Source organism: Pinus tabuliformis, chromosome 4_2, assembly GCF_031772625.1.
Source record: "Pinus tabuliformis cultivar Carrire ecotype Pingquan chromosome 4_2, CPIR1, whole genome shotgun sequence".
NCBI lineage: Eukaryota > Viridiplantae > Streptophyta > Pinopsida > Pinales > Pinaceae > Pinus > Pinus tabuliformis.
This window is the reverse complement of record NC_142304.1, coordinates 440223512-440246053: the sequence shown is the minus strand read 5'-3', so window position 1 is coordinate 440246053 and position 22542 is coordinate 440223512. Positions and strand designations below refer to the sequence as shown.

At 39.5% G+C, this 22542-nt stretch overlaps 1 protein-coding gene across 6 annotated transcripts in view; it reads left to right on the top strand.

Moving 5' to 3' along the window:
* LOC149169851 (tobamovirus multiplication protein 1-like) overlaps positions 1-22542 on the top strand; it is a 380857-nt gene that overhangs the window by 141759 nt on the left and 216556 nt on the right. For all 6 annotated transcript variants that reach the window (XM_089428835.1, XM_089428833.1, XM_089428834.1 and 3 more), the window contains 3 exons: positions 8418-8469; positions 14259-14451; positions 14690-14785. In XM_089428835.1, coding sequence (XP_089284961.1) covers positions 8418-8469; positions 14259-14451; positions 14690-14785 — 341 coding nt within the window. The remainder of the gene's footprint in view (positions 1-8417; positions 8470-14258; positions 14452-14689; positions 14786-22542) is intronic.

Genomic DNA, 22542 nt, shown 5'->3' with positions numbered 1-22542 from the left:
AGCGGCTTATTCTAGAAGCAACAATAGAGCTCAGAGTGTATTGGGTTTAATACACTCAGACATCTGCGGTCCAATGTCTACAAGAGCTATCAATGGTGTTGAGTATTTTTTCACCTTCATAGATGACCATTCCAAGAAAACTTGGATTTATTTCTTAAAAACCAAGGATGAGGTCTTTGATCGGTTTAAGGAGTTTAAGGCTCTAGTGGAAAACCTGACAGGAAGGAAGATCAAAATATTGCGCTCAGATAATGGTGGAGAATACACGGATAAAAACTTCACAGATTTTTGCGCAAGAGAAGGGATCAAAAGAGAATGGACAACACCTTATAATCCAAAATAAAATGGAGTCGCAGAAAGGAAGAACAAAACTATTGTTGGAGTGGCAAAGGCAATGTTATATGATCAGAATCTACCCAAGTTTTTATGGGTAGAAGCGTGCAACACAACTGTATACATTCAGAACAGGACCCCTCACAGGGCTTTAGGAAAGAAGACGCCAGAGGGTGTTTTCATGGAAAAGAAGCTAGAAGTGAGTCACCTCTTTGGAAGTGTGGCTTATTGTCATATTCCAGATGAGAAGTGGAGCAAGTTAGAGTAGACTGTCGAAGTTGGATATCTCGTGGGTTACAGTGAGACTTCAAAGGCATACCGAATCTACATTCCGAGCAGTAGGAAGATTGTAGTAAGGCGGGATGTAAAGTTCATGGAAGATAGAGCTTTCAGGAAATCTCGAGAGATGCCTTTTGAAGAACAGGCTGAGGATGTTCCTTTGGTCCAGCAACAGGGAGCAGATCTCTCAAGAAGATAGGTATCTGGTTCGAGCACTGTAACCAGTACTAGCATCTCCTCAAGAGAAGAGGAGCTAGGAGTGTCATAGCAGGTACAACAACAGGAAGAAGAATAGATGGAACCTCCCACCACTAGTGGAAGGACTAGTTGAGAGGTACAACAGACTTTGAGGGACGCAAAGGAATTTGTTGGAGCTCCTAGAGCCGAGAAAAGGAAGCGTAGACAACTTGACAGGTACCAAGCATTGGTAGCTCAGGTCGAAGAACCCTCTAGTTTTTGTGAAGCCGTACAACACCAGGTGTCTGGGAAATTATGACAAATGAGGTCTGGGAAATTGTAGCAAGACCAAAGAACAAATCATTTGTGGGTTCGAGATGGATCTACAAGATCAAGTATGCTGCAGATGGCAGCGTGTTGAAATTTATAAGTCTAACCCGTTAGAAATCCCTACTGCATCCTCTGGTTTAAATTCTCTTACTTGTTTATTACATTAACAAGTTATTTATAAATATAAATATTGAAAATAAACACAGATGCAGTCTTAACTCATATATAGATCATCAACTGAAATACTGAAACAAGCACACAAGGGACACCGTTATTTTTGGACAATTGTCCCTGGAAAACCCAATGCGGGAAAACTGGTGCAACAGTTTTGAGGGTTTTATTATTATGTAGATTTCTTGAGTACAACTAGTGTGCCGAAATGGCTCACCCAACAGAGATTGTTACACGGCAGTGATACCTCTTCTCGGAGACAGATATTCATCTAGTCTGCCCCACGAAGATCCTTCCGACGCTTCCTCTCGGCTCTGTGTCAGCCCTGCTAGCCTCATTGTCACTCCTGAAGCCCCTATGTCAGCCTTCTAACTCTCTCCGTCAACTCTATGGCCTTCTGCGTCACCCACGCAGGCGCCTCAGCCTCTGCGTAGCTCTAGTTGCCTCTGCGTCAGCCTCTTTGGTCACTGCGCTGACCCTCAGGCACTATCTCTGCCTCTCTGCTATGTACTCACTACCCCTCGTTGCAACAGATCACTTGTTCGAATTTTCTCAGTAAGCCCCGCTCCAGAAAATCAAACTGACTGTTCAATCTTGGTGTATCTCCAACTGACCCTCAAGCCTCCTCTTATACTTCTCCTGTTGAGACTTCAATGACCGAGATTAAGTCTCTAATCAACGACTAAGATTGGATTTGGCTTGATCCATGTCATTTAGAACATTCTCACCCGGTTTTATATTAATACCCATTAAAAATATTAATTATTTTAATATCTCTCCAATCGGGTGGAATTTCCCCAAACTATTTATGGGTCTTGGAGATCTTATGTGCCTTAGCCTCTCCACCAGTTTTCATGGCTAGAGCACATCCGATGATACTACAAATCAACACTCCCTCTTAGCAAGGAATGTGCTCTAGTAATGCTCCACCATTGAAGATCACACTGATCCTTCCTCACCGGTACCTGTGCTGATGCTTGGCCTGCTGCCCAACATTCACTGCACTGCTGCTTCCTGTATTGCTGCCCATGACACTGCCACTGCCACTGCAACATCTGTACTACAGCTCCCTCTCAACATGCTACCCATGCTACCCATAGCATTGCCACTGCTAACTGCTGCATTGCAACTCAATTACCGAGAAGAAAGTAACTGATCTACCCAACTTCTGACGTCCTTGTCAGTCCGGAAGCCTCTTGATGCTGAAGCTACCTCTACTTCTATCCTGTGCTCCCTCTACAGCCTCTGCGCTGCTGCAAACACCTCTGTGCCTCTCGCACTGCTGCAAACATCTCTGTGCCTCTCGCACTACTGCAACCTCCACTGTGCCTCTTGCACTGCTGCAAACACCTCTATGCCTCTCGCATTGTTGTAACCCCCACTGTGCTGCTTCAGACCTCTACACTCTAGCATTGCCTTGTTGCTCCATCGCATCTTGTTCCACCCGACCTTTGTCATCCTGCTACTGTTGTTAAGGGCTCCCGTAGCCGGATATGATCCAAGAGTTTGGGCACCTCAACGATCCTGCCCCTCATCTTCTGTAGCCCTCATGACTATAGCTTGGTGCCACCCCATCTCTTCTCTAGAGGTGCATTAGCACTCATGACACAGTCGTCATCAGTCTCGACTTCTTTCTCCACCTTAGCCGGAGCTGCCTTGGAGTCGGAAGCCTCTCCCTTGTTCTTCTTCCTAGGACACTGGGATGCATAATGACCCAACTCCCCACATTGGAAGCAGTTCACCTTGGAGATATCCTTCTTCTTCCTCTTCCCCTGCTGTCCTGTAAATGCTAGAGCTGCATCCTCTTCCTCCTCTTTCTTGATTCGACTTCCCTTCCCACTACTCCCCGCCTTGGTCAACCGTCTGATCTCTTCTTGGCGAAGCGCTGTCCACTTCTCTTCCCATCCTGGAAGAGTAGCTTTGCCCAAATGCGTTGGACAAATGTCTCCCACTTCTCAGAGACTGCATTCAGGGCGGTCCTCACCATGAACTCCTAATCTGACGTGGCCCCTATGGAAGTAAGTTGGTCATGAATCTCCTGCAATCTAAGGAGGTATAGATCTATCTACTCCCCCTTCTGCATCTGATACGACCACAACTGATTCTCCAATAGCATCTTCCGCTGCACGGAAGTGCCCTGATACAATGTCGTCAAAGTATCCCACATCTCCTTTGCTGTGTTCTTTTCAACAATATGTGGTACGACATGATCCTTGACCCCATCAAGGATTATGCACTTTGCCCTCGCCATTGCATCCTCATACTTCTCATTATCAGCTGGGTCTACTGGGATAGCCACGGTTCTCAAGGCGAAGCCCTTGATGCGATGTCTATCCAGGACTGCTAGGATCCTGGCCTTCCAGATGACAAAGTTGGAAGCCCCATCCAACCTGTCCTGATCCCTTAGTCCATTCACTGCCATCTTCGCTCCTCTTCTGGACTCCCTCTGAGATTCGACTTCCCTCCTGGAAATCTCCCTCTAAGTCCTGATTTCCTTGCTGGAAATATTCCTGCCAAATGTCAGACTGCTCCTCTCCAATCCTCTTTGCAACTGCAACTCGGATTTGGATTTCTTGGCTAGAAATCCATCAAGGTAGCGACTCCCTCTACCTTGGTTCGGTCCTGTTAGGTACTATTATGCTTCCACAGAAACAACACCCCGCTAGTGTCCTAACCACAATTTGCCCACAACTCCCTAGGCCTTAACAACTGAAGAAACTGAGTCTTCTCTGGCAACGACTGAATCCTTCCTCTGGCCAACCGCATCAAGCCTACCTGGCTAAGTAGGACGACGTGGCTCTTCGTGAGCCTCTTCTACCTCTCTCTGCCTCTGTGCTTGCCCTCTCTCTGGCTTGAAATGATGACGCAGGCCCTCTGCGTCACTCCTTCTCTGCTACCTTCTGCTTAGGAGTAGCTCTGTCTCTCGGGACAGTTGCTACTGCTGCAAATTTCCGATATTGCTGATGCCTTCAGTCCTCCTGTGATCTGCAACCCTCTAATACCATGTTGAAATTTCTAAGAATAACCTGTTAGAAATCCCTACTGCATCCTCTGGTTTAAATTCTCCTACTTGTTTATCACATTAACAAGTTATTTATAAATATAAATACTGAAAATAAACACAGATGCAACCTTAACTCATATACAGATCATCAATTGAAATATTGAAACAAACACACTAAGGACACCATTATTTTTTGACAATCGTCCTCGAAAAAACCCAATGCGAGAAAACTGGTGCAACAGTTTTGAGGGTTTTATTATTATGCAGATTTCTTGAGTACAACTAGGGTGCCGAAATGGCAAACCCAACAGAGATTGTTACACGACAGTAATACCTCTTCTCGGAGATAGATATTTAGCTAGTTTGCCCCACAAAAATCCTTCTGGCGCTTCCTCTCAGCTCTGCGTCAGCCCTGCTAGCCTCAACGTCACTCTTGAAGCCCATATGTTAGCCTTCTAACTCTCTGCGTCAACTCTCTGGCCTTCTGCATCACCCATGTAGGCGCCTCAGCCTCTACGCAGTCTCTAGATGCCTCTGCATAGCTCTAGTTGCCTCTGTGTCAGCCTCTTTGGTCACTGCACTGACCCTCTGGCACTATTTCTGCCTCTCTACTATGTACTCACTGCCCCTCGCTGCAACAGATCACTTGTTCGAATTTTCTCAGCAAGCATCGCTCCAGAAAATCGAACTGATTGTTCAATCTTGGTGTATCTCCAATTGACCCTCAAGCCTGCTCTTATACTTTTCCTGTTGAGACTTCAACGGACGAGATTAAGTCTCTAATCAACGACTAAGTTTAGATTTGGCTTGATCCATGTCATTTAGAACATTCTCACCCAATTTTATATTAATACCCATTAATATTTTAATTTTCCTAAGTTTAGACTTAGGAACTCATTAAAAATATTAATTAGTTTAATATCTCTCCAACCGGGTGGAATTTCCCCAAACCATTTTTGGGTCTTGGAGATCTTATGTGCCTTAGCCTTTCCACCAATTTTCATGGCTAGAGCACATCCGATGCTATCACAAATCAAGACAACATAGACAAGTATAAGGCTAGGTTCGTCGCAAAAGGGTATGCTCAAAAGGAAGGAATAGACTATGAAGAGACCTTTGCCCCAGTAGCTCGGTATACCTCTATCAGATCCATTATATCCCTTGCAACACATATGGGATGGGAGATTCACCAAATGGATGTCAAGACAATGTTCTTGAATGGAATGATAGAAGAAGAGGTATATATTGAATAGCTAGAAGGTTTCGAAACACATGAAAAGAGAACTCATGTGTGTAGATTGAAGAAAGCCTTGTATGGGCTGAAATAAGCACCCAGAGCTTGGTATGGTCGAATTGACAGCTACTTACAACAGTTGGGATTCATCAAGAGCAATGCTGATCCCAATCTTTATTATCTATTAGTAGAAGATGAGCCGTTAATTCTGGTATTATATGTGGATGATCTATTTTTGACGGGATCATCTAGACTCATAGAGGATTGCAAGAAGAACCTGGAAACAAAATTTGACATGAAGGATTTGGGGCTAATGCACTACTTTTTGGGATTGGAAGTTTGGCAACAGGATGGTGAGATCTTCCTTGGCCAAGGTAGATATGCGTTAGAAATTCTGAAAAGATTTAGAATGCAGGATTGTCGACCTATGGCTATGCCTATGATTACCAATTGGAAGAAAATAGATGCATCCAGAGACAAGGAAGTGGACCCCACCTTATACAGACAACTCATTTGGTCACTTATGTATCTGGTCAACGCCAGGCCAAACATATGTTATGCCATCAACACCCTTTAGTCAGTTCATGGTGGAACGAAAAAGGGCGCACTGGGCAGCAACAAAGCACATTCTCAAGTATGTGTGGGGAACAATCAATTTTGGATTAAGATAAATCAAGGGCGATGATAGCGAATTGAGTGGATTCACTGATGTAGATTGGGTAGGAAGTTCAGTAGACAAAAAAAGTACCACTGGGTATTGCTTCGGTATTGGATCTGGGATGACCTCCTGGTGCAGTAAGAAGCAGAAGTTTGTAGCACTGAGCTCGGCTGAAGTTGAGTATATGGCAGCTAGCACAACAACATGTGAAGCTATATGGCTCAGGAAACTGCTTGTAAATCTATTCAGGAAGAGGATGGAAGCGACAAAAATCTTCTGTGATAATCAAAGTTGTATCAAGCTCTCTGAAAATCTAGTGTTTCATGATCGCTCCAAACACATTGATATTCAGTGTCACTTTATCAGGGACTGTGTTCAGCGTGGGGTGGTACAGTTGGAGTATGCTCCCACAGGAAAACAAGTAGAAGATGTACTCACCATGGCTCTAGGAAGAAAAAAGTTTGTTCAATTCCGAGAACATATGGGTATGTTGGAAAATCCCTTTCAATAACATGATGCAGCATTTGAGAGGGAGTTGTAGTACAGATGCAGCAATGGTAGTGGCACTGTCATGGGCAACAGTACAGCAACAACAACAATGCAAATAAGAGATGCTTTAGAGACAGAGCAACATGCAGTTAGACATTGTCGCTAGAGCACATTCGTCGCTAAGAGGGAGTGTTAGTTTTTGGTAGCATCGGATGTGCTCTAGCCATGAAAATTGGTGGAAAGGCTAAGGCACATGAGTTCTAAAGAACTCAGAAACCGTTTGGTGAAGTTCCACCCAAATTGTATTTTATTAAAATAATTAATATTTTTAATGGGGTTCCTAAGTCTAAACCTAGGAAAATTAAAATATTAATGGGTATTAATCAAATATGGGTGAGAATGTTCTAGAAAGTGGATCAAGTCAAATTTTTAATCTTAGCCGTTGATTAGAGACTTAATCTCGGTTGTTGAAGTTTCAACGAGAAAAGTATAAGAAGGAGGCTTGGGGTTCATTTGAAAATACACAGAGGGTTGATCAGTCAATCGATATTCCTAGGGTAGGGTTGGCTAAGGAATTCGAACAAGTGATCAAGCAGTGAGGATCAGAGGCAGTACTAGAAGGAAGTGATTTCTAGTTCCAGTGAATATACTTCAGAGAAGACAGTGAAGGATTAGAGAGAACGCAACAACTAGAGGAGGTCGACGCAGAATAACTGGGGGATAGCAGAGATCAGTGTCAGGAATCACTGTGGGTGATTGACAGATGAAATCTCGATTTCTCAGCAATAGACGCAACAACAACAAGGGTGACGCAGTCAGAGGGAGTCTCCACACAGAAGCCACGCAGTGACTGCGTAGGCTCACACAGAGACTGCACAGTGGGTCATCTAGGAGCTGGGGCCAGTGCAAAATCTCCAGATTCAGTGTGAGAAAATTCTCACTATTTTTCTATCAGTTATCTTCTCTGAGTGGATTGCCATTTCTCTGGGGCATCCAGATTGTATTCAGAAATTTACTGCCAATAATAGAAACCCTCAGATTTGTTGCACCGGTTTTCCCGCATTGGGTTTTTCCGGGGACTATTGTCCAAAAACAAGTGTGTCAATGTGATTGTTCATGTGCTGGTGTTTCTCTTGCTTTTCTCAGTTCATAATTTGTGAAGTCTGCAGCTGAATTTATTTTGATATTTACTGAAGCATTGGTAAATAACTTATTATTGTAAATAAGTAGGAGAAATAAATCAATCACTGCAGCATAATTTTCACAAGGAAGGCCATTGCTAATTTTTGCACTAGTTCGACTTCCCTTTGCACTGTGCCAGAATGTCTTACTAACAATCTATGATTGATGCGGTGACACCGATACCCTTCCACCTTTTTATTTTTCTCTTTTGTCAAAGAAATATCTGTTAATATAAGATGCATTTTTCAAAAGGAGGTGCAGAGAGGGTACTTTATTTCATTCCAAAGCCTTCTGTTATCTGGAGTGCTTTGTCTTTAATGAAGAAATTTAAACATCAGTCTTTATCGATTGCAAAATTCAAATGAATTTGCTTTGTTGAGGAGATTTGCTAAAAAGGCATATTACAGTACATTACTTGAAAGCTGCTTCATTCCCATCACATTCCCTTACAATCTCTGTGATATTCTTGTAACAATTATTCTAGTAAAATCCTAATAGCATTGGATATCTTTACCAGTTGATTGTTGGAGAGCTAATGATGGTTTTCTATTTATTTGCAGCATTACCACAAATTCTTTTTCTTTCAGCGTTTCTCCTGCTCTTATCATTCTGGTATGTTTGCTATCAAGCTTCATTTGCAAGAAGACAGGGATGGGTATTTCGTTTCTTCAGTTTTCATGTTCATAAAGCATTGGCATGTTCAGATTGTGTGATATTATGAGAGCTGATAGTCTTGTTCATTTGCAATTTCTCATGGACGAGCACCATGGGAATTTTTTTTGCTGATTCTTTCTGCTTCCTTGGAATTTAACAGTGGATTTGCAGGAATTCTTCCACATATATGGGCACTTTTTGATACTGAGTGTACTTTTTAGTCCCATTGACCTACTTTTGTGGTCATTGATCTGACTTGAATGGAATTATCTTATGTTCTAGTTGGTTGAATTACAAGTGGCATTTCCCATAAAAATATTTTGTTAATTGAAACTTTAATTGATGTTGGATATTTTTATATGATATTGAAGATCTGTTATGATTACCTGCTGTGCTTGGCCACAGATTTGGATTTATAATGTATGGGTTTGTTATTTTACTTTCTGATCTTTAGGATACCTCATGGAGATAGTGTAAGTGCTTTTAGAGCTGTAAGTCTCCTTGATGTGATATTCTGATATAGCATAGATTTTACATGTTTAATAAAACATCAACATATACGCCATATTTTAAGGTGCTCTGCTATGAATGTATCTTTTTCATATACTGTAAGCTGTGAGCTATTGTTTGACCAAATGATCTTGGATAACCATGAGATTATTATTTATTTTCATCTTTTTTTCAAGACATTATACTACAACACCGAATCCTAGATGGGAACAGACACAGTTTTAGGAGATAAAACAACCATGGATTAAAAACTGAAATAAAAACTTGTGCAGGTGAAATTGCCAGATGCATAGGAACTGCATCACTAGAAGGAAGAGTTTATACTCCTGAAAATATCCCCAATTAAAGTGGTTGGTGCCATTAGACACCTAGAAGCTTGGACAAATGTAGGAAATTCTTTCATTCCAGACCTGCCTGCAGAAGAGGATGCTGCCCAGATAGCCAAGGGAATTTTTTGGGTTGAAGCCAATTTTATTGTCTGCTAAACTGGCTTTTTCCTTCTTAACTCTTGTTTTAATATAGCACCTCTGTGTACATTCCAAATGCACTTTATGAGTAGTCTAGAGATTACTGTGCAATTTGGAATTGAAACACAAATGTAATAGAGGATGCTGAAAGAATTTTATTGTTCATGGACCTTCTCTTCATAGATCCATACATACAAGCCTTAGAAGGTATTGTTCATAGACAAATGAATCTAGTTTTAAAATTCATTGATTATACATGTTACTTCTCAAAGCCTCAAATCTTGAGATAAAGTCCTAATAAAGTCCTAAAGTTTGGAGGAACTAAGAGGGATGCCAATGTCACCTTACAAACACTCTTCACACTTTAGGTCAGCTCTGCTCTGGCTCAAGTGGGGTTTCCCTAGAATAGGTTTACTAGAACTTACACAATGAAGTCCAAGGTGAAGTGAAGAGAAAGTTCTAGCAAAATAAGTTGATGAAGTTTTAGGAAATAATATAGATGAATGGACAGAATACTAGTGGCTTTCCATTGGGCCAATGGAGTCAAATCAAGATTTGTGGCAGGCTATTCTGTTTAGGAAAAGATGGAAATTGAGGCTGAAATGTACAAGCTACAAGGTCCTTTCTTTGCTGTCCCAAATTGCAAAAAAGTATACTAGACAGATCACAAAGGTAGATAAATTCCAACACTTGTGAATATCATGGTTACTTAGAATGAAATGTCTATGCATTTAACCAAGGATAGAGAAATAATTCATCCATAAGCAGCATTCCAAGGATAACCCAAAAGAAGGGGGAATAATGTTACTCAATTTAGTGCTCCATAAACACATGTCAATATAATTCCAGCAATAAGACAACATTAAGATCTACAAGACATCCTCATCCACAAGGAATTTCATTAATCATCCAAAAGCATCCAATAAATATTCCACTGAGCTCCAATATATTTATCCCTAAATCCAATATAAGTACCACAAGAGTCAGATTGAGGGAGTGTGAGTTTCCCTAGAAGGACTGCGCAGGCAGTAACGACAAAGCAGTTTGATCTAGTTGGAGGAGCATTTGATTCAGTAGCTGGTGTCTGAGATTTTGATCAGGAGGACTAGTGAATCAGTTCCAGAGCTAGAGAGAAGCAGATCTGTAGATTTCAGGAGTTTCCAGAGGCAGCAACAGCAAGGCTTGCGTAAGCACTGCCCAGAGGCTGATGCAGAAGGAAGTACAAATTGTTGAGGGGCCCGTTTTGGGAGCTGAAATCAGGTGTGGGGTGAGGAGAAATGCTCACAATAATTTTACCAGTGATTCTCTCAGATTGGATTGCCAGTTTGGCAACTAAATTATTGTACTCAAATTTGCTGCTGAAGAATAATAATAAAACCTTAATTTGTTGCACCAATTTTCCCAAGTTGAGTTTTTCCAGGGACAATTGTCCAAAAATAACGGTGTTAAAATTATTGTGTGTGTGCTAGAATTTCTCAGTTTTCAACATTTTATTTTTCACATAATTTTTATGGTGAAAATTGCAGTTGTGATTTTATTCATTATTTGCCATAGTAAATAAACTGCATAATTAAATTTACAGTTAGGAGAATAATTTCCAGTTGTTGCAATAGATGAAATTTTCACATGGTATCAGAGCATGATTGAACAGACAGGGAAGCTCAGAAACAAAGGCAGAAAATTTTGCTGTTTAGAGGGAGCAACAGGCTGAAATTTTCTGGTGTTGCGCAATGCCTTAACTAGGCAGGTCGAGTTGGGGAAGTTTGATTTTTCAGTGCAGGTTGGCAGAAAAAAAATTCAGCTTGCAAGTTGAGTGATTCTAGCTGGAAGAGGGAGCAACAACAACTCAGATTTTTCGCTGAGCAGATTCCTTGTTTGGGTGCAGAGGGTTTTGTTGCAATTTGCAGTAGCAGAACAAATGCTGGGTGGAAGAGGAATAGCACATAGATTTGTCTTCAATAAAATATTCAATGTGACCATGAAAAAATTGACATTACGGGGGCTTCAGAGCTGTCTTCTAGATTGGAGGACGAATTTGCTTGCTTATCAGGCTCAATTTCACAGGGTGTCTATTGTATAGACAGTGGAGCGTTAGCTCACATGATGGGGGTTAGAGAATATTTCTCTAGCTACAAGGAGGAGCAAATGGACTTCCATATTACGATGGGAAACATAATGAAGTGTACTCGTGTGGGGGGAGGTACTATCGATTTTCAGAGGGAGTCAGGAGCAAGTACCAACACTACAAATGTTTTGCATGTGCCAGGATTGAGTATGAACCTAATTTCAATATCCCAGTTATAGGATAAGGGATATGATATACACTTTGTAGGGAAGAATATGTTTGTCAAACATTCGAGCTGGAAAAGGGTGAGACATATTGGAGTTTGAAGCAACAGGTTGCAACTCGACACTCCAATGGCACTAGTAGGTAGTGACAATAGCAGTGGGAAGGAATTGAATGAGCTATGGCATAAGAGAATGGGACATTTACACTATGAAGCACTCAAGATGCTCAAAGAGACAGTAATAGGGGTTCCAAACCTTGGTACGAAACATGATGATGTGTGTAGAGGGTGTGTGCTTGGGAAATATGCCAAGGCAACATTCTCGAGAAGTGATAGTAGAGCAAATGGCGCATTAGGACTTATACACTCAGACATTTGTGGCCCGATGTCCACTAGAGCTCTCATTGGGGCCGAATACTTCGTCACCTTTATTGATGACCATTCCAAAAAACCCTGGATCTACTTCTTGAAGACCAAGGATGAGGTCTTTGATCGCGTCAAGGAGTTTAAGGCTCTCGTGGAGAATGCGATAGGGAAGAAGATTAAGGTGCTTCGCTCAAATAATGGTGGAGAGTATATTGATAAAGACTTTGACGATAAATTCCACCCTAGTTTTGGGGTGAGGTTGGAGGGAAAAACTTTGTCAATCATCCGTGTTTAGAAACGCAAATGAATCTGTGAGACGAAAAACCTCCTAGGATGAAATTTGTTGCCAAAATAATAGGCTTACCTAGGTTGTTACATACATACATGGTCTTACTAGCATCATTTACATAATTGTTTTTACAGAATGGGTTTACAACTATGTTGTGCGAAACTTCTAGGACCCGACGTTTCGGAACGTACCCGTACCCGAAACTCTGAAACTCGGCCGAAACTTGACCGAAACTCGACCATTATGTAATCATCTATGAGAGTTAATATAGACCTTGTTTTCCTTCTAAATTGTCATCTATGAGTCGTATTCCCTTTTTTCTTGCAAGATAATGTTTTATTCACTTATTTATAAATTTCTTTTATATATATAAACATATATGGCGTTTCAGCCAACGTTTCGGCTGATGTTTCCATTTTTGGGAGGTGATGTTTCTAAACGTAGCTGTTTCAGAAACTTAAAAACGTTTCAGCGTTTCTTGCAACTTAGGTTTACAATGACTCAAAATACGAATGGCTGATGATCTTGATCCTTTGAAAAAATTGGTACATCTGCTTCCTTGGAACTTCGATAAAATGTGTGCAACATACTTGACCTTTGATCTTGGATAATGACATTTTCAAATTCTAAATTTTTTTTATTCAATGGTTCTGTTTCAGTGATGGAATTGTTTGGTGGACGTGATCAATGAATGACAGACCTGGTTGGTACTATCAAGCCATGCTTATGTTGATGGGTTATCACATTCTCCCAATGTTCTGTGGATTTCTGGAGTGTTAGTTTCTTAAATGTTGGCTTTCTAATTTTCACCTAGTGTTGAATTTCTTTTTGACAGTTCTCTATTGTCATACTTTTTCTTCTTCTAAATTCTGATTTATGGTTTTCTACCAAAATTGCAGTGGAATGGTATTTTCTTTTTCTTTTTGACAGTTCTCTTTTATTATTATTATTATTAATTTATTTTCTTTTTCCGGTTCTATATCTAAATTCTTATTTATGGTTTTCTTCCAAAATTGCAGCATAATGATATTTTTTTTCTTTTTGACAGTTCTCTTTTGTCATTATTATTTTTAAAATCTAAATTCTGATCTTTTGTTTTCTTCCAAAATTGCAGCATAATGACATTTCTTCAACGGAAATGTCTGATTTTCCCCCTGATATTTCTTCAATTTTTCTTGGCAGTGGAGTAATTCTTTCTCCAATAGAGCTTTCTGAGCTGAGAATGGCTAAAGGTCTGATTTGTGGTCAATGACCTAGTGATCTAACTAGATAGAATATCGTTGCAATTCATCATGTTGGTTTAGATTGTACAGTCCAAGAAATAGATGGCATACATATAAAAGCATAGCTTTACATGAAATTGGCTTGCTTCAGTCCTTTCTCATGGAATGTTGTGAAACTTGTCTTGAATTATTTGAATCATCTTTATCGCAATGGCATGCCATTCTCTGTCGAGTAGCATGATTGAAGTTTATCACATAACTAGATAATCTCTGTTAGAGGTTAAATAATAATGGGAATAGGTGGTGTGTTCATGGGTTGACTTGCTTGTTTGAGTGAACATAGGACAGATAGTTGTCTGTAATGCTATTTCTAATCTTGGCTGCGTAAGGTTTATGCATGTCCTGTGGCTTTGATGGTTAATGGATTGTAAAAGTCCTCATTGTTTAGTTGTTATTTTTAAAGCATACCATATATCTGTTATTGCATTCCCACATTCTAGTCATACTGACTGTACTCTTCTTCAGTCCCATTGACCTACTTTTCTGGTCATTAGTTGGACATTAATAAGTTTACTTACATCTTATGCTTGTCAATTTTTGAAAGGGTTGACCTTTGTCATCAAGCAAATGATAAGGATGATGATGAGGAGGATGAAGATGATACAAATTTCATTCCATTGCCCGAACAACAAAGCAGTAAACCTATTTCTGCTTTAGCCCCTGGTGAACAGTATACAAGATGTTGTCCTTTTTGGCGTCGCTTACATATCCGAAGTCGACAAAAATTTGTTATTGTGGTAGAGAAATCATCTCTCAATTATAACCTCTTTGGAATATTGTTTTTCTTATTGTTATTGTACAACTGACTGATCTGCTTTCATTCCCCAGGCTATCCATGTTAGAAATTAGGATAAACATTAGTCATGGACATGCAGCTACATAAGTATATCTACAAATGGCAATTCTAAATTATTGCAAGTAGACTAAAGGGCATATACATATAATCGAATAATCTTGCTTCTGTGTTTATTACAGGTAGTTTTCTTGATCTCTATCCTGACAATAGCTTTTTCTGTGCTCATTTGGATTGGTACGGGTAGAAATCCAATCAATTCATCAACTATGGCTGAGGTAATGATTTCATATACAGCCATGTTGTTTGATTTTGTTGTTGTAGATGCCTTTCTTGTCTCATTCAAGACTTATTTTTCGTAATTTCTGCATATGTCAAACTTCAAAAAGATGTTGTAATGTTTAGATGTTTGAACTTTGACTAGGTGGGATAAGTGGGAGGTTTAAGATTCTTCAAGTGAAATTCCTTCAAGATGGAATGGAAAGATCTCCGAATCACAATTTGAAGATTGATTGAATAATGCGAATTCAAAAAGATTTTGTTTTCAATTAAAGCATGCATTATATGGGTTCTATTTGATTTTATGAAAAATACGGGCTAATGAAGGCAATATGCCATTGTGAATCTGCCTTGCCTTGTGATATGGTCATTTTTAAATCGAAATTTGGAGAGACCAAATTTGCACATTTTAATTTTTTTCTTTTGTAATATCTTCCGAATGATTATGGGTCAGAGATGACTATGAGTTTTTGAAATAAAAGCTCATAGGAGCCTTTCAGCTACTAGGATTGAAACCCATCATAAGATGGTGCTAAACTCACTTCTCTCTTCATTTGTGGGATTTTTTTTTGCAATTTTTGCCAGGGAAAGTTACTTCAATAGGGGGGTAGGGGGTGTGGCAGTGCGCTGTAAAAAGGCGCGACAACATTGCCAGTAGTCATCATAAAAAAGGTTCTGTCATTTTTGGATATAATAAGTACATTAATACTTTTTACAACAATTCTCCTATTGATCATGTCAATTCATCAAGCATCATGGCAGATGTCGATATTTATTTTTGCAATAATACTTCTTATATCAAACAGAAAAGCATATTAAGCAGAGCTGTGAGCCAATGGATATTTCCTTGAAGGTGGGAAGTGATTCTCAACCAAATATTCTTCCAACATTGTCTGGAAAGGGGCATTCCCAAAGATGTATTTCGCTCTCTCGACCTTTACTACAATGAGGCCATTTCTCATATGTTATTCCACTTGGCAAGTGAATTTGGTGGGCAATCCTTAGTACAAGACCAACCAAAAACGCTTTGATTTTGTAGGACATCTTACAAGACCACATGTTACTCAAGCTAGTGACCAAATGGAATTCACTGTCAAAGGAGCCCTGCCTTTTGTTTAAAGTGGGGGCTAGTTGGGTTGAAGGAGGGTGGTGCTTCTCTACTAAACAGTCTTCAAACATTTTTTGGTGAAGGGACACTCCCAAAAGATCTATTTCATTATCTTGACCTTACTACAATGAGGCCATTTGTCATATGATATTTCACTTTTGGGAAGTCTGAATTTGGTGGGCAATCCTTGGTACAAGACCGATACAAAAAAAACTTCTATTGGGCATCCAATAAGACTACTTTACTCAACTTGGTGATCCATTGGAATTCATTGTTGATGGAGCCTTCCCTTTTGTTTAAAGCAGTGTTGTGAAAATCACGATTTTTTTCCGCATGGTGATTTAATCAAGCTGATTTAATCGGCGATTTTCTCCAAAATGAAAAAATCGCAATGAAATCGTAAAAATTGCCAAAAAATCATAAAAATCGTCAAAAAATCGTGGATGCTTTAGATACTTAAAAAATGGTGTCGATTTTTGCCGATTTTTACTGATTTTTTCCCGATTTTTTTCCTGGTTTTTACGAATTTTTTCATTTTTGGACCCTTGCCGATTTTATCGTGATCATGATTTTCCCAACATTGGTTTAAAGTGGAAGCCAGTTAGATCTTTTGCATTGCCTCTAGCAGAGATATTCTATTTTTTTGAAAACTACTGCTTATATTAACAAAACATAAATGTACAAAAATAACATACAAGGGGGCTTAATTGGACAGCCTTTTGCATCACTCTAGAGAGTGTTTTGGGCTTTAAAATCTACACCTAACTCTAAAAAAATGTTGTAAAGGAAGAGATAGAGAACACAAAACCACTAAAACAACCTCACAATGAAGTTACTTTGGAACTGTTTACAACATGCTTGTGGGTGTTACGACATTAATCCGACGCTATGTCATTCTTTCATTTCTCATCTTTCTCATTAATCTGACAAGCACCACATTTTTTGGCGCTGTTCCGGGGGATAAATTTATCTTCTTCTTGGCACTTTAACAACATTTTTCCTAATCTCTTCATCCTCTCTTTTTTTCCTTCACTAATCTTCTTATCACCTTGTTCACCTTTTTTCACCTTAGCAGATAGACATTTGGATAGTTTCCTGTTTGGGTGGCGACTCCACTTATTCATCCATTCACAAGAGCTTATACTAGAAGAAATCCTGGTAGCTTGGTTAACCCCGCTCCTGATCCTGAAAAGGCTCTAAGAGCTCGGTTAAACAAATTACATTCTAGTAAGCATTTAATCTTTCTCGGACAAGAAGCCCTCCCTGATATCCATCTGCTTCTCCCTCACTAACTTTTCAGTTTTTGCCTTTTGAATTTTGGAGATAGATTCATGTTCAAGTGGCGACTCCACTTCTTTCATTTTTTACAAGAATTTTTGCTAGAAGCCGTCTTCTTGTAGACCTCTTGTTTTTCTTGAACAAGGATCTCTCTCTGACATCCATTAGCCCGTTTTCCCTTTAAGAAAGTCATCATGAATGACTTGTTTGCCCCTTGTCATTTTACTAACATTCCTCATGATATTCTAGAAATTGCCATTAATAAACTACCTTCTTTCACGGGTAATAATGCAATCACTGCTACAAATCATCTCATAAAGTTTACTCAATGTATGCTAAGGTTTGGTGGCTCTGCATATGATAAGCATGAAGATGTCAAGATGCGACTTTTTGTCCTTTCTTTGGAAGGTGATGCTAAAGATTGGTTTTGTGATTTTCTTGACAATTCTTTTGATTCTTTACAAGCCATCGTCAATGCTTTTAAAGATAGATATGGAGATCAAAAGGATTCACCTTGTGCTAATTACAATATAAAGAAAGATGACCTTGTAAGGGACCTAACCGACATAGAAAGGGTTCAAGAGAATGCGCCACATCAACCTTTACCATATTGCAGACCTTGTGACCATTTTCATGATGAATCCACTTGTGCTGTTGCAAGAAGAATCCTCGATAGTGGAAAGGCAGGAATAAATGATCAAAGGGGTGTTGATGATAAGCATCTTATCAAGGAATTAACTCAAATTCTTAGAGACATGCAATTCAGTCAAGCTCAATTGATGAAAACCATGAAACTCAACCAAGAGAATCACTCTAAGGAAATGAGATCCATGCACACCAAGTTGATAACTATAGAAGAAAAGCATGTTGAGGAACTGAGCACCATAAAGGAAAATCATAAGAAAGAAATGAGCTCTATGCAAGACATGGAAGTCAGTCTTCAGAACATATTATTAGCCATAGAAGAAAATCATGTTAAGGAGCTGGAAACCATGGAAGAAAATCATGAGAAAGAGATGAGTTTCATTCAAGAAAGTCATAACAAATTAATAAAGACCATGGAATTATATCATGCTAAGGAAATGAGTGCCATGGAGGATAGGTTACAGAACATGATAAAAACCATGGAGGCTGATCACATACAACAAATTAAAATTATGGAATCAAAGCACGCCGAAGAAATGACTACCATAAGGACTGAACATATCACTCTTCAAAGTAAACTGCAAATGATGAAAAAGTCACACGTTCAAGAGCTCCAGCTTAGACCAAAGGATCCAAAAGGAAAACATAAAGAACTTTCAACGAATCACAAGCCTCCTAGTTTGCTAAAGCAATTCTCATCTCATTGCGAGGAGGTCTCTTTTCCCATTGGAAACAAGTTAAATGGAGGTGCCATGGTTGGAAAAGAAATTGAGAAAGACCAGTCTATTGAGTTTAATCACAGTACTTGTGGGGTTTATGTGTCACATTTGACGAAATATATTCAGAATAAAATTGGGCATGCCTTAGATACTTCATCCGAGCATCAAGGCAGGTAATCTACACTAGCCGTATCATCAACGCCACAACCTACGAGAAGCAGAAATAAAAGGCATAAAAGAAGAAGGAAGAAGTTTGATGCAACTGATGGCCTGGAGTAGCTCGATATTCAAATAAGTTAGAGTCCTAGGATTTTCAGAATTTAGCATGGCACATTTGAGAAGCAACCCACAGACCTACCTGGGAGTCGACAGATGCTTAGTATGCACTATGTTGATGACATTTGATGCCATAGGGCATCTTCTATTTTATATATCTAACTCTACACTCTTAGTTCGGATTTTATTTATATCCTTAGCTAGTTTTCTTTTTACGCATTTATATTTCATGTCTTTATGTTTTGATATGTTAGATTAGATTTTTTCTATTTCAACAAATGTTCTATATATACATGATGATTTTGATTTTGAATGGATATCTATTTGATGGACTTTTGTTTTCTTGGATACAAGATTTTGGATTCTCACATTCCTTCAACGAAGCAATGTGTCCCCAAGTAGAGCCAGATGTTGACTACACTTTGTCAACAGTCCAAGGAAGTAGAATGTAAAGATATGAAGAATTTTTTTCGAAGTTCAAAGTCATCAACCAACACCATTGTCTCATTGTAAACCCAATTTCTGCAAATTGTATTGTAAATGATGCTAGTATGACCATTTATTTATGTAACAACAACTAGGTAAGCCTCACATTTTGGAAAATAATTTCATCCTAGGAAGTTTTTTAACCTCCCTGAATTATGTGTGTTTGTAAACACGGATAACCGACAAAGTTTCCCCAAAGCCAGGTTGGAATTTGTTAAAATTGGCAACTAGGGCCAAACTCCATGCGGGTCATATTATTTATGGCAACTGATATTTTTCTTGGATTCCTCTCATCGAGAGGTTTAGGATTGATCTAAAGATCATCCGATTCCGATAAGTATTCATGGAGATATGAATTTATTTGTGCTATGGGACAATTCGTCAAGGTCGGCTAGCAACCAAATGACCCCCACTTGTGCTCAACGTTTTAGTATAAAAGGAGGTGGCTTGATAGGCATTTAGACACACACTTCACACTTGATTTCTCTGCACTTGTTTTGGGTTTTAGTGGCAAGAGGCATCTAAGAGGATGAAGCCCTAAATGCACGTCTAAAAGAGACCTACAATGCTGATCTATGAGGCCCTAAGTCAGCTATCACAATGTGCCCTAGCCGCTGTCATAATGAAGCCTGGCCACAGTTGAAAGCAAGATCTAGCATCAGTCTTGTGAAGAGGTTTGGCCGCAAGTCAAGGGAGACATCTGGAAGCAGTCTAGGAGGCCTTATACATTGGAAAAGGAAGACTCCATTCAACAATAAGGAGACCCTATACGCAGCAAAAGAGGGATGCCCTAGCCGCAGTCAAGAGAGGCTCTTGATCCGCAGCAAAAGCAAGATCTAGTAGCAGATTGAAGGGAGATCTATCCACTGTCTAGGGGAGCTTCAATATGCAGCAAGGTAGCCCTAATCCGCTGCCATGAGGAGGCCTTAAATCCATAGTCTAGGAGCCCTAGCCGCAACAAGAGAAGAGCCCTAGCCACAGCAAGAAGGAGCCCCATAATAGCGTGAAGAATGAATGTGTTTGGGTGCTGGCATGTGCGTTAGTTAGGCAGAATTTATGAAGAGGACAACACTGCTGTTTGGGATTGTTTGGGTGCCGCAACTGTGTTAGGGAGATAGGTAAAATACCACTTGAATGTTGTAGTTGCTTGGGAAAACTAAGTTTGAGAATATCTTGCAGTGGCATTGTATTATGAGTGGGTGTTGTTTCCCTTCTTTGGTTTGTAGTTGCGACCAATTTTAAAAGTGTAAGTTTGACAGTGAAGAAAATGGCCAAAGTTGATGAAGTATTAGAGTTACTGAACACTCTGATACAATCTACTATTGAAGACATTATGAAAACCAACAAAACCACTCTTACTAATATTAAAATTTGCCTACAACATGCACAAGACAAAATTGATTTTTTGCAGCTTGAATCACAACTACAACAAGATGAATTACAACAAAAAAGACATCATTTTGAACTATTTTTCGTTCAAAACAACCCTTTATTTGAGGTTGAGACAAACTCCCATCAGTAACCAAAAACTAATCAGATCAATGAGGTTGAGGTTGATTCAGTGCCAATTTCAAGAGCAGATTTGCACGCAAATGCAGAAATTCAACTTGCACTTCCTAAGCCGACCATAAGAGCTTGGGAAGAGCTTGTCAACAACAAGCTCAAAACAGGTCTTGGATATGTCAAGGAGGTGTCCTTTCATGTTCCAGACTATTCTAAGCCCGTTTAGTTTCAAAGTGTCAGATTCTTCAAGACAAGTCATTTTCACCTGCTTCTCTTCCATAGTGGCCACAAATTGTGAAATGCCAACATTGTGACAGAGTTGGCCATGTGAAAGATCAGTGTTTTCATATTCACCTGTGTGAGCATTGTCATAAAAATATTCATCATTCAAAAATATGCTTTAGAAACAAGCGTCCTGCAAGAACGAAGATTCACCTTGGATGAATCACTTCTTGGAAATGGGCTTCAAGAACCAAGAAGATATTTCGGTCATATCACAAAATTTGTTTTCAAGTATTGACACATCTTGTAGTTGAGATCTCTTCATGTTTTCACCTTATATTTGAAAGGGGGGATAATTGATGGTCATCTACAAGCTTCAAAGATACATCAAGCGAGCCTGAGCCACAACCTGAGTTTGTTGCCTGAGCTTAGAGCCAGAGTTGGCCATATCCAGATTCAGAGTTGTAGCAAGAGACAGAGAAGCCCATGAGCATGCCTTTGGTTAGTGGCCTTCCTTAAACCATCGTAGGGCGAGACCTATTGTACCCATTTTGTCACGAGTCCAAGGAAGCAGTGTACAAAATTTTTCAAAGATCAGAATCATCAGCCAACATATTGTTATATCATTGTAACCCAATTTCTGCAAGTTTTAATGTAAATGATGCTAGTAAGACCAATGTTGCAGTAATCGTTATCGGGATATTTTCAGCGAGGGGAAAAAATCGGAAAAAATCTCTGTAAAAATCAGGAAAAAATCGGGAAAAAACCGTAACATACAAAAATATTCATTTTTTTCAATTTTTTTAATATCTAAAGCATCTACAACATACAATAAATACATTGACACATAAATATGATAAAAGAACTAATATATAAGATGTTTAATATCATTTCTAGTGCTACATCACAGTGTCACACATAATAGTGATTCATGTCCTGACTCCTGAATAGTAAGTCCTGACTCATGACTCCCAAAGCCTCAAAATATCAACAAAAAATATAACAATGTATCTCATGAGTCATAATGTCATATACAATGAAATGAACCAAATAACTAAAGTCTAATACTATTGATTTCCTCTGCCCCTCTTGCGAGAAAATGCAATAGCTTTTCCTTTCCCTCTAGATGTAGATGCTGGTGGAGTTGGCAGCGGACTCTGCTGTGCTCTAGAAGCTGAAGAAGTAGGAGCTATAGGAGGTAGACCATGTCCTCTACTAGTGGCGGGGGTAGCCTGGGTAGGTGGTGTCACCTCCTTCTAGTTCTCCGCCTCCTCCTCCTCCCCCTCCACTACCTCTTGCTCTAACCAATTATTGGCAGACTCCATGAGAGGCCTCTCAGCCTCAACCCTCCATGCAACAGTGGTGTCATTCTCATCCAATGAAATGGCCTCCATATCAGGTATCCTCTCAAGTTGCCTCACCCACAATCGAAGATTATAGTAGATGTAGACCATGTCATTAAGTCGGTGGGACTCCAACCTGTACAAAGATCATGAAATAATAATTAAAAAAAAAATAT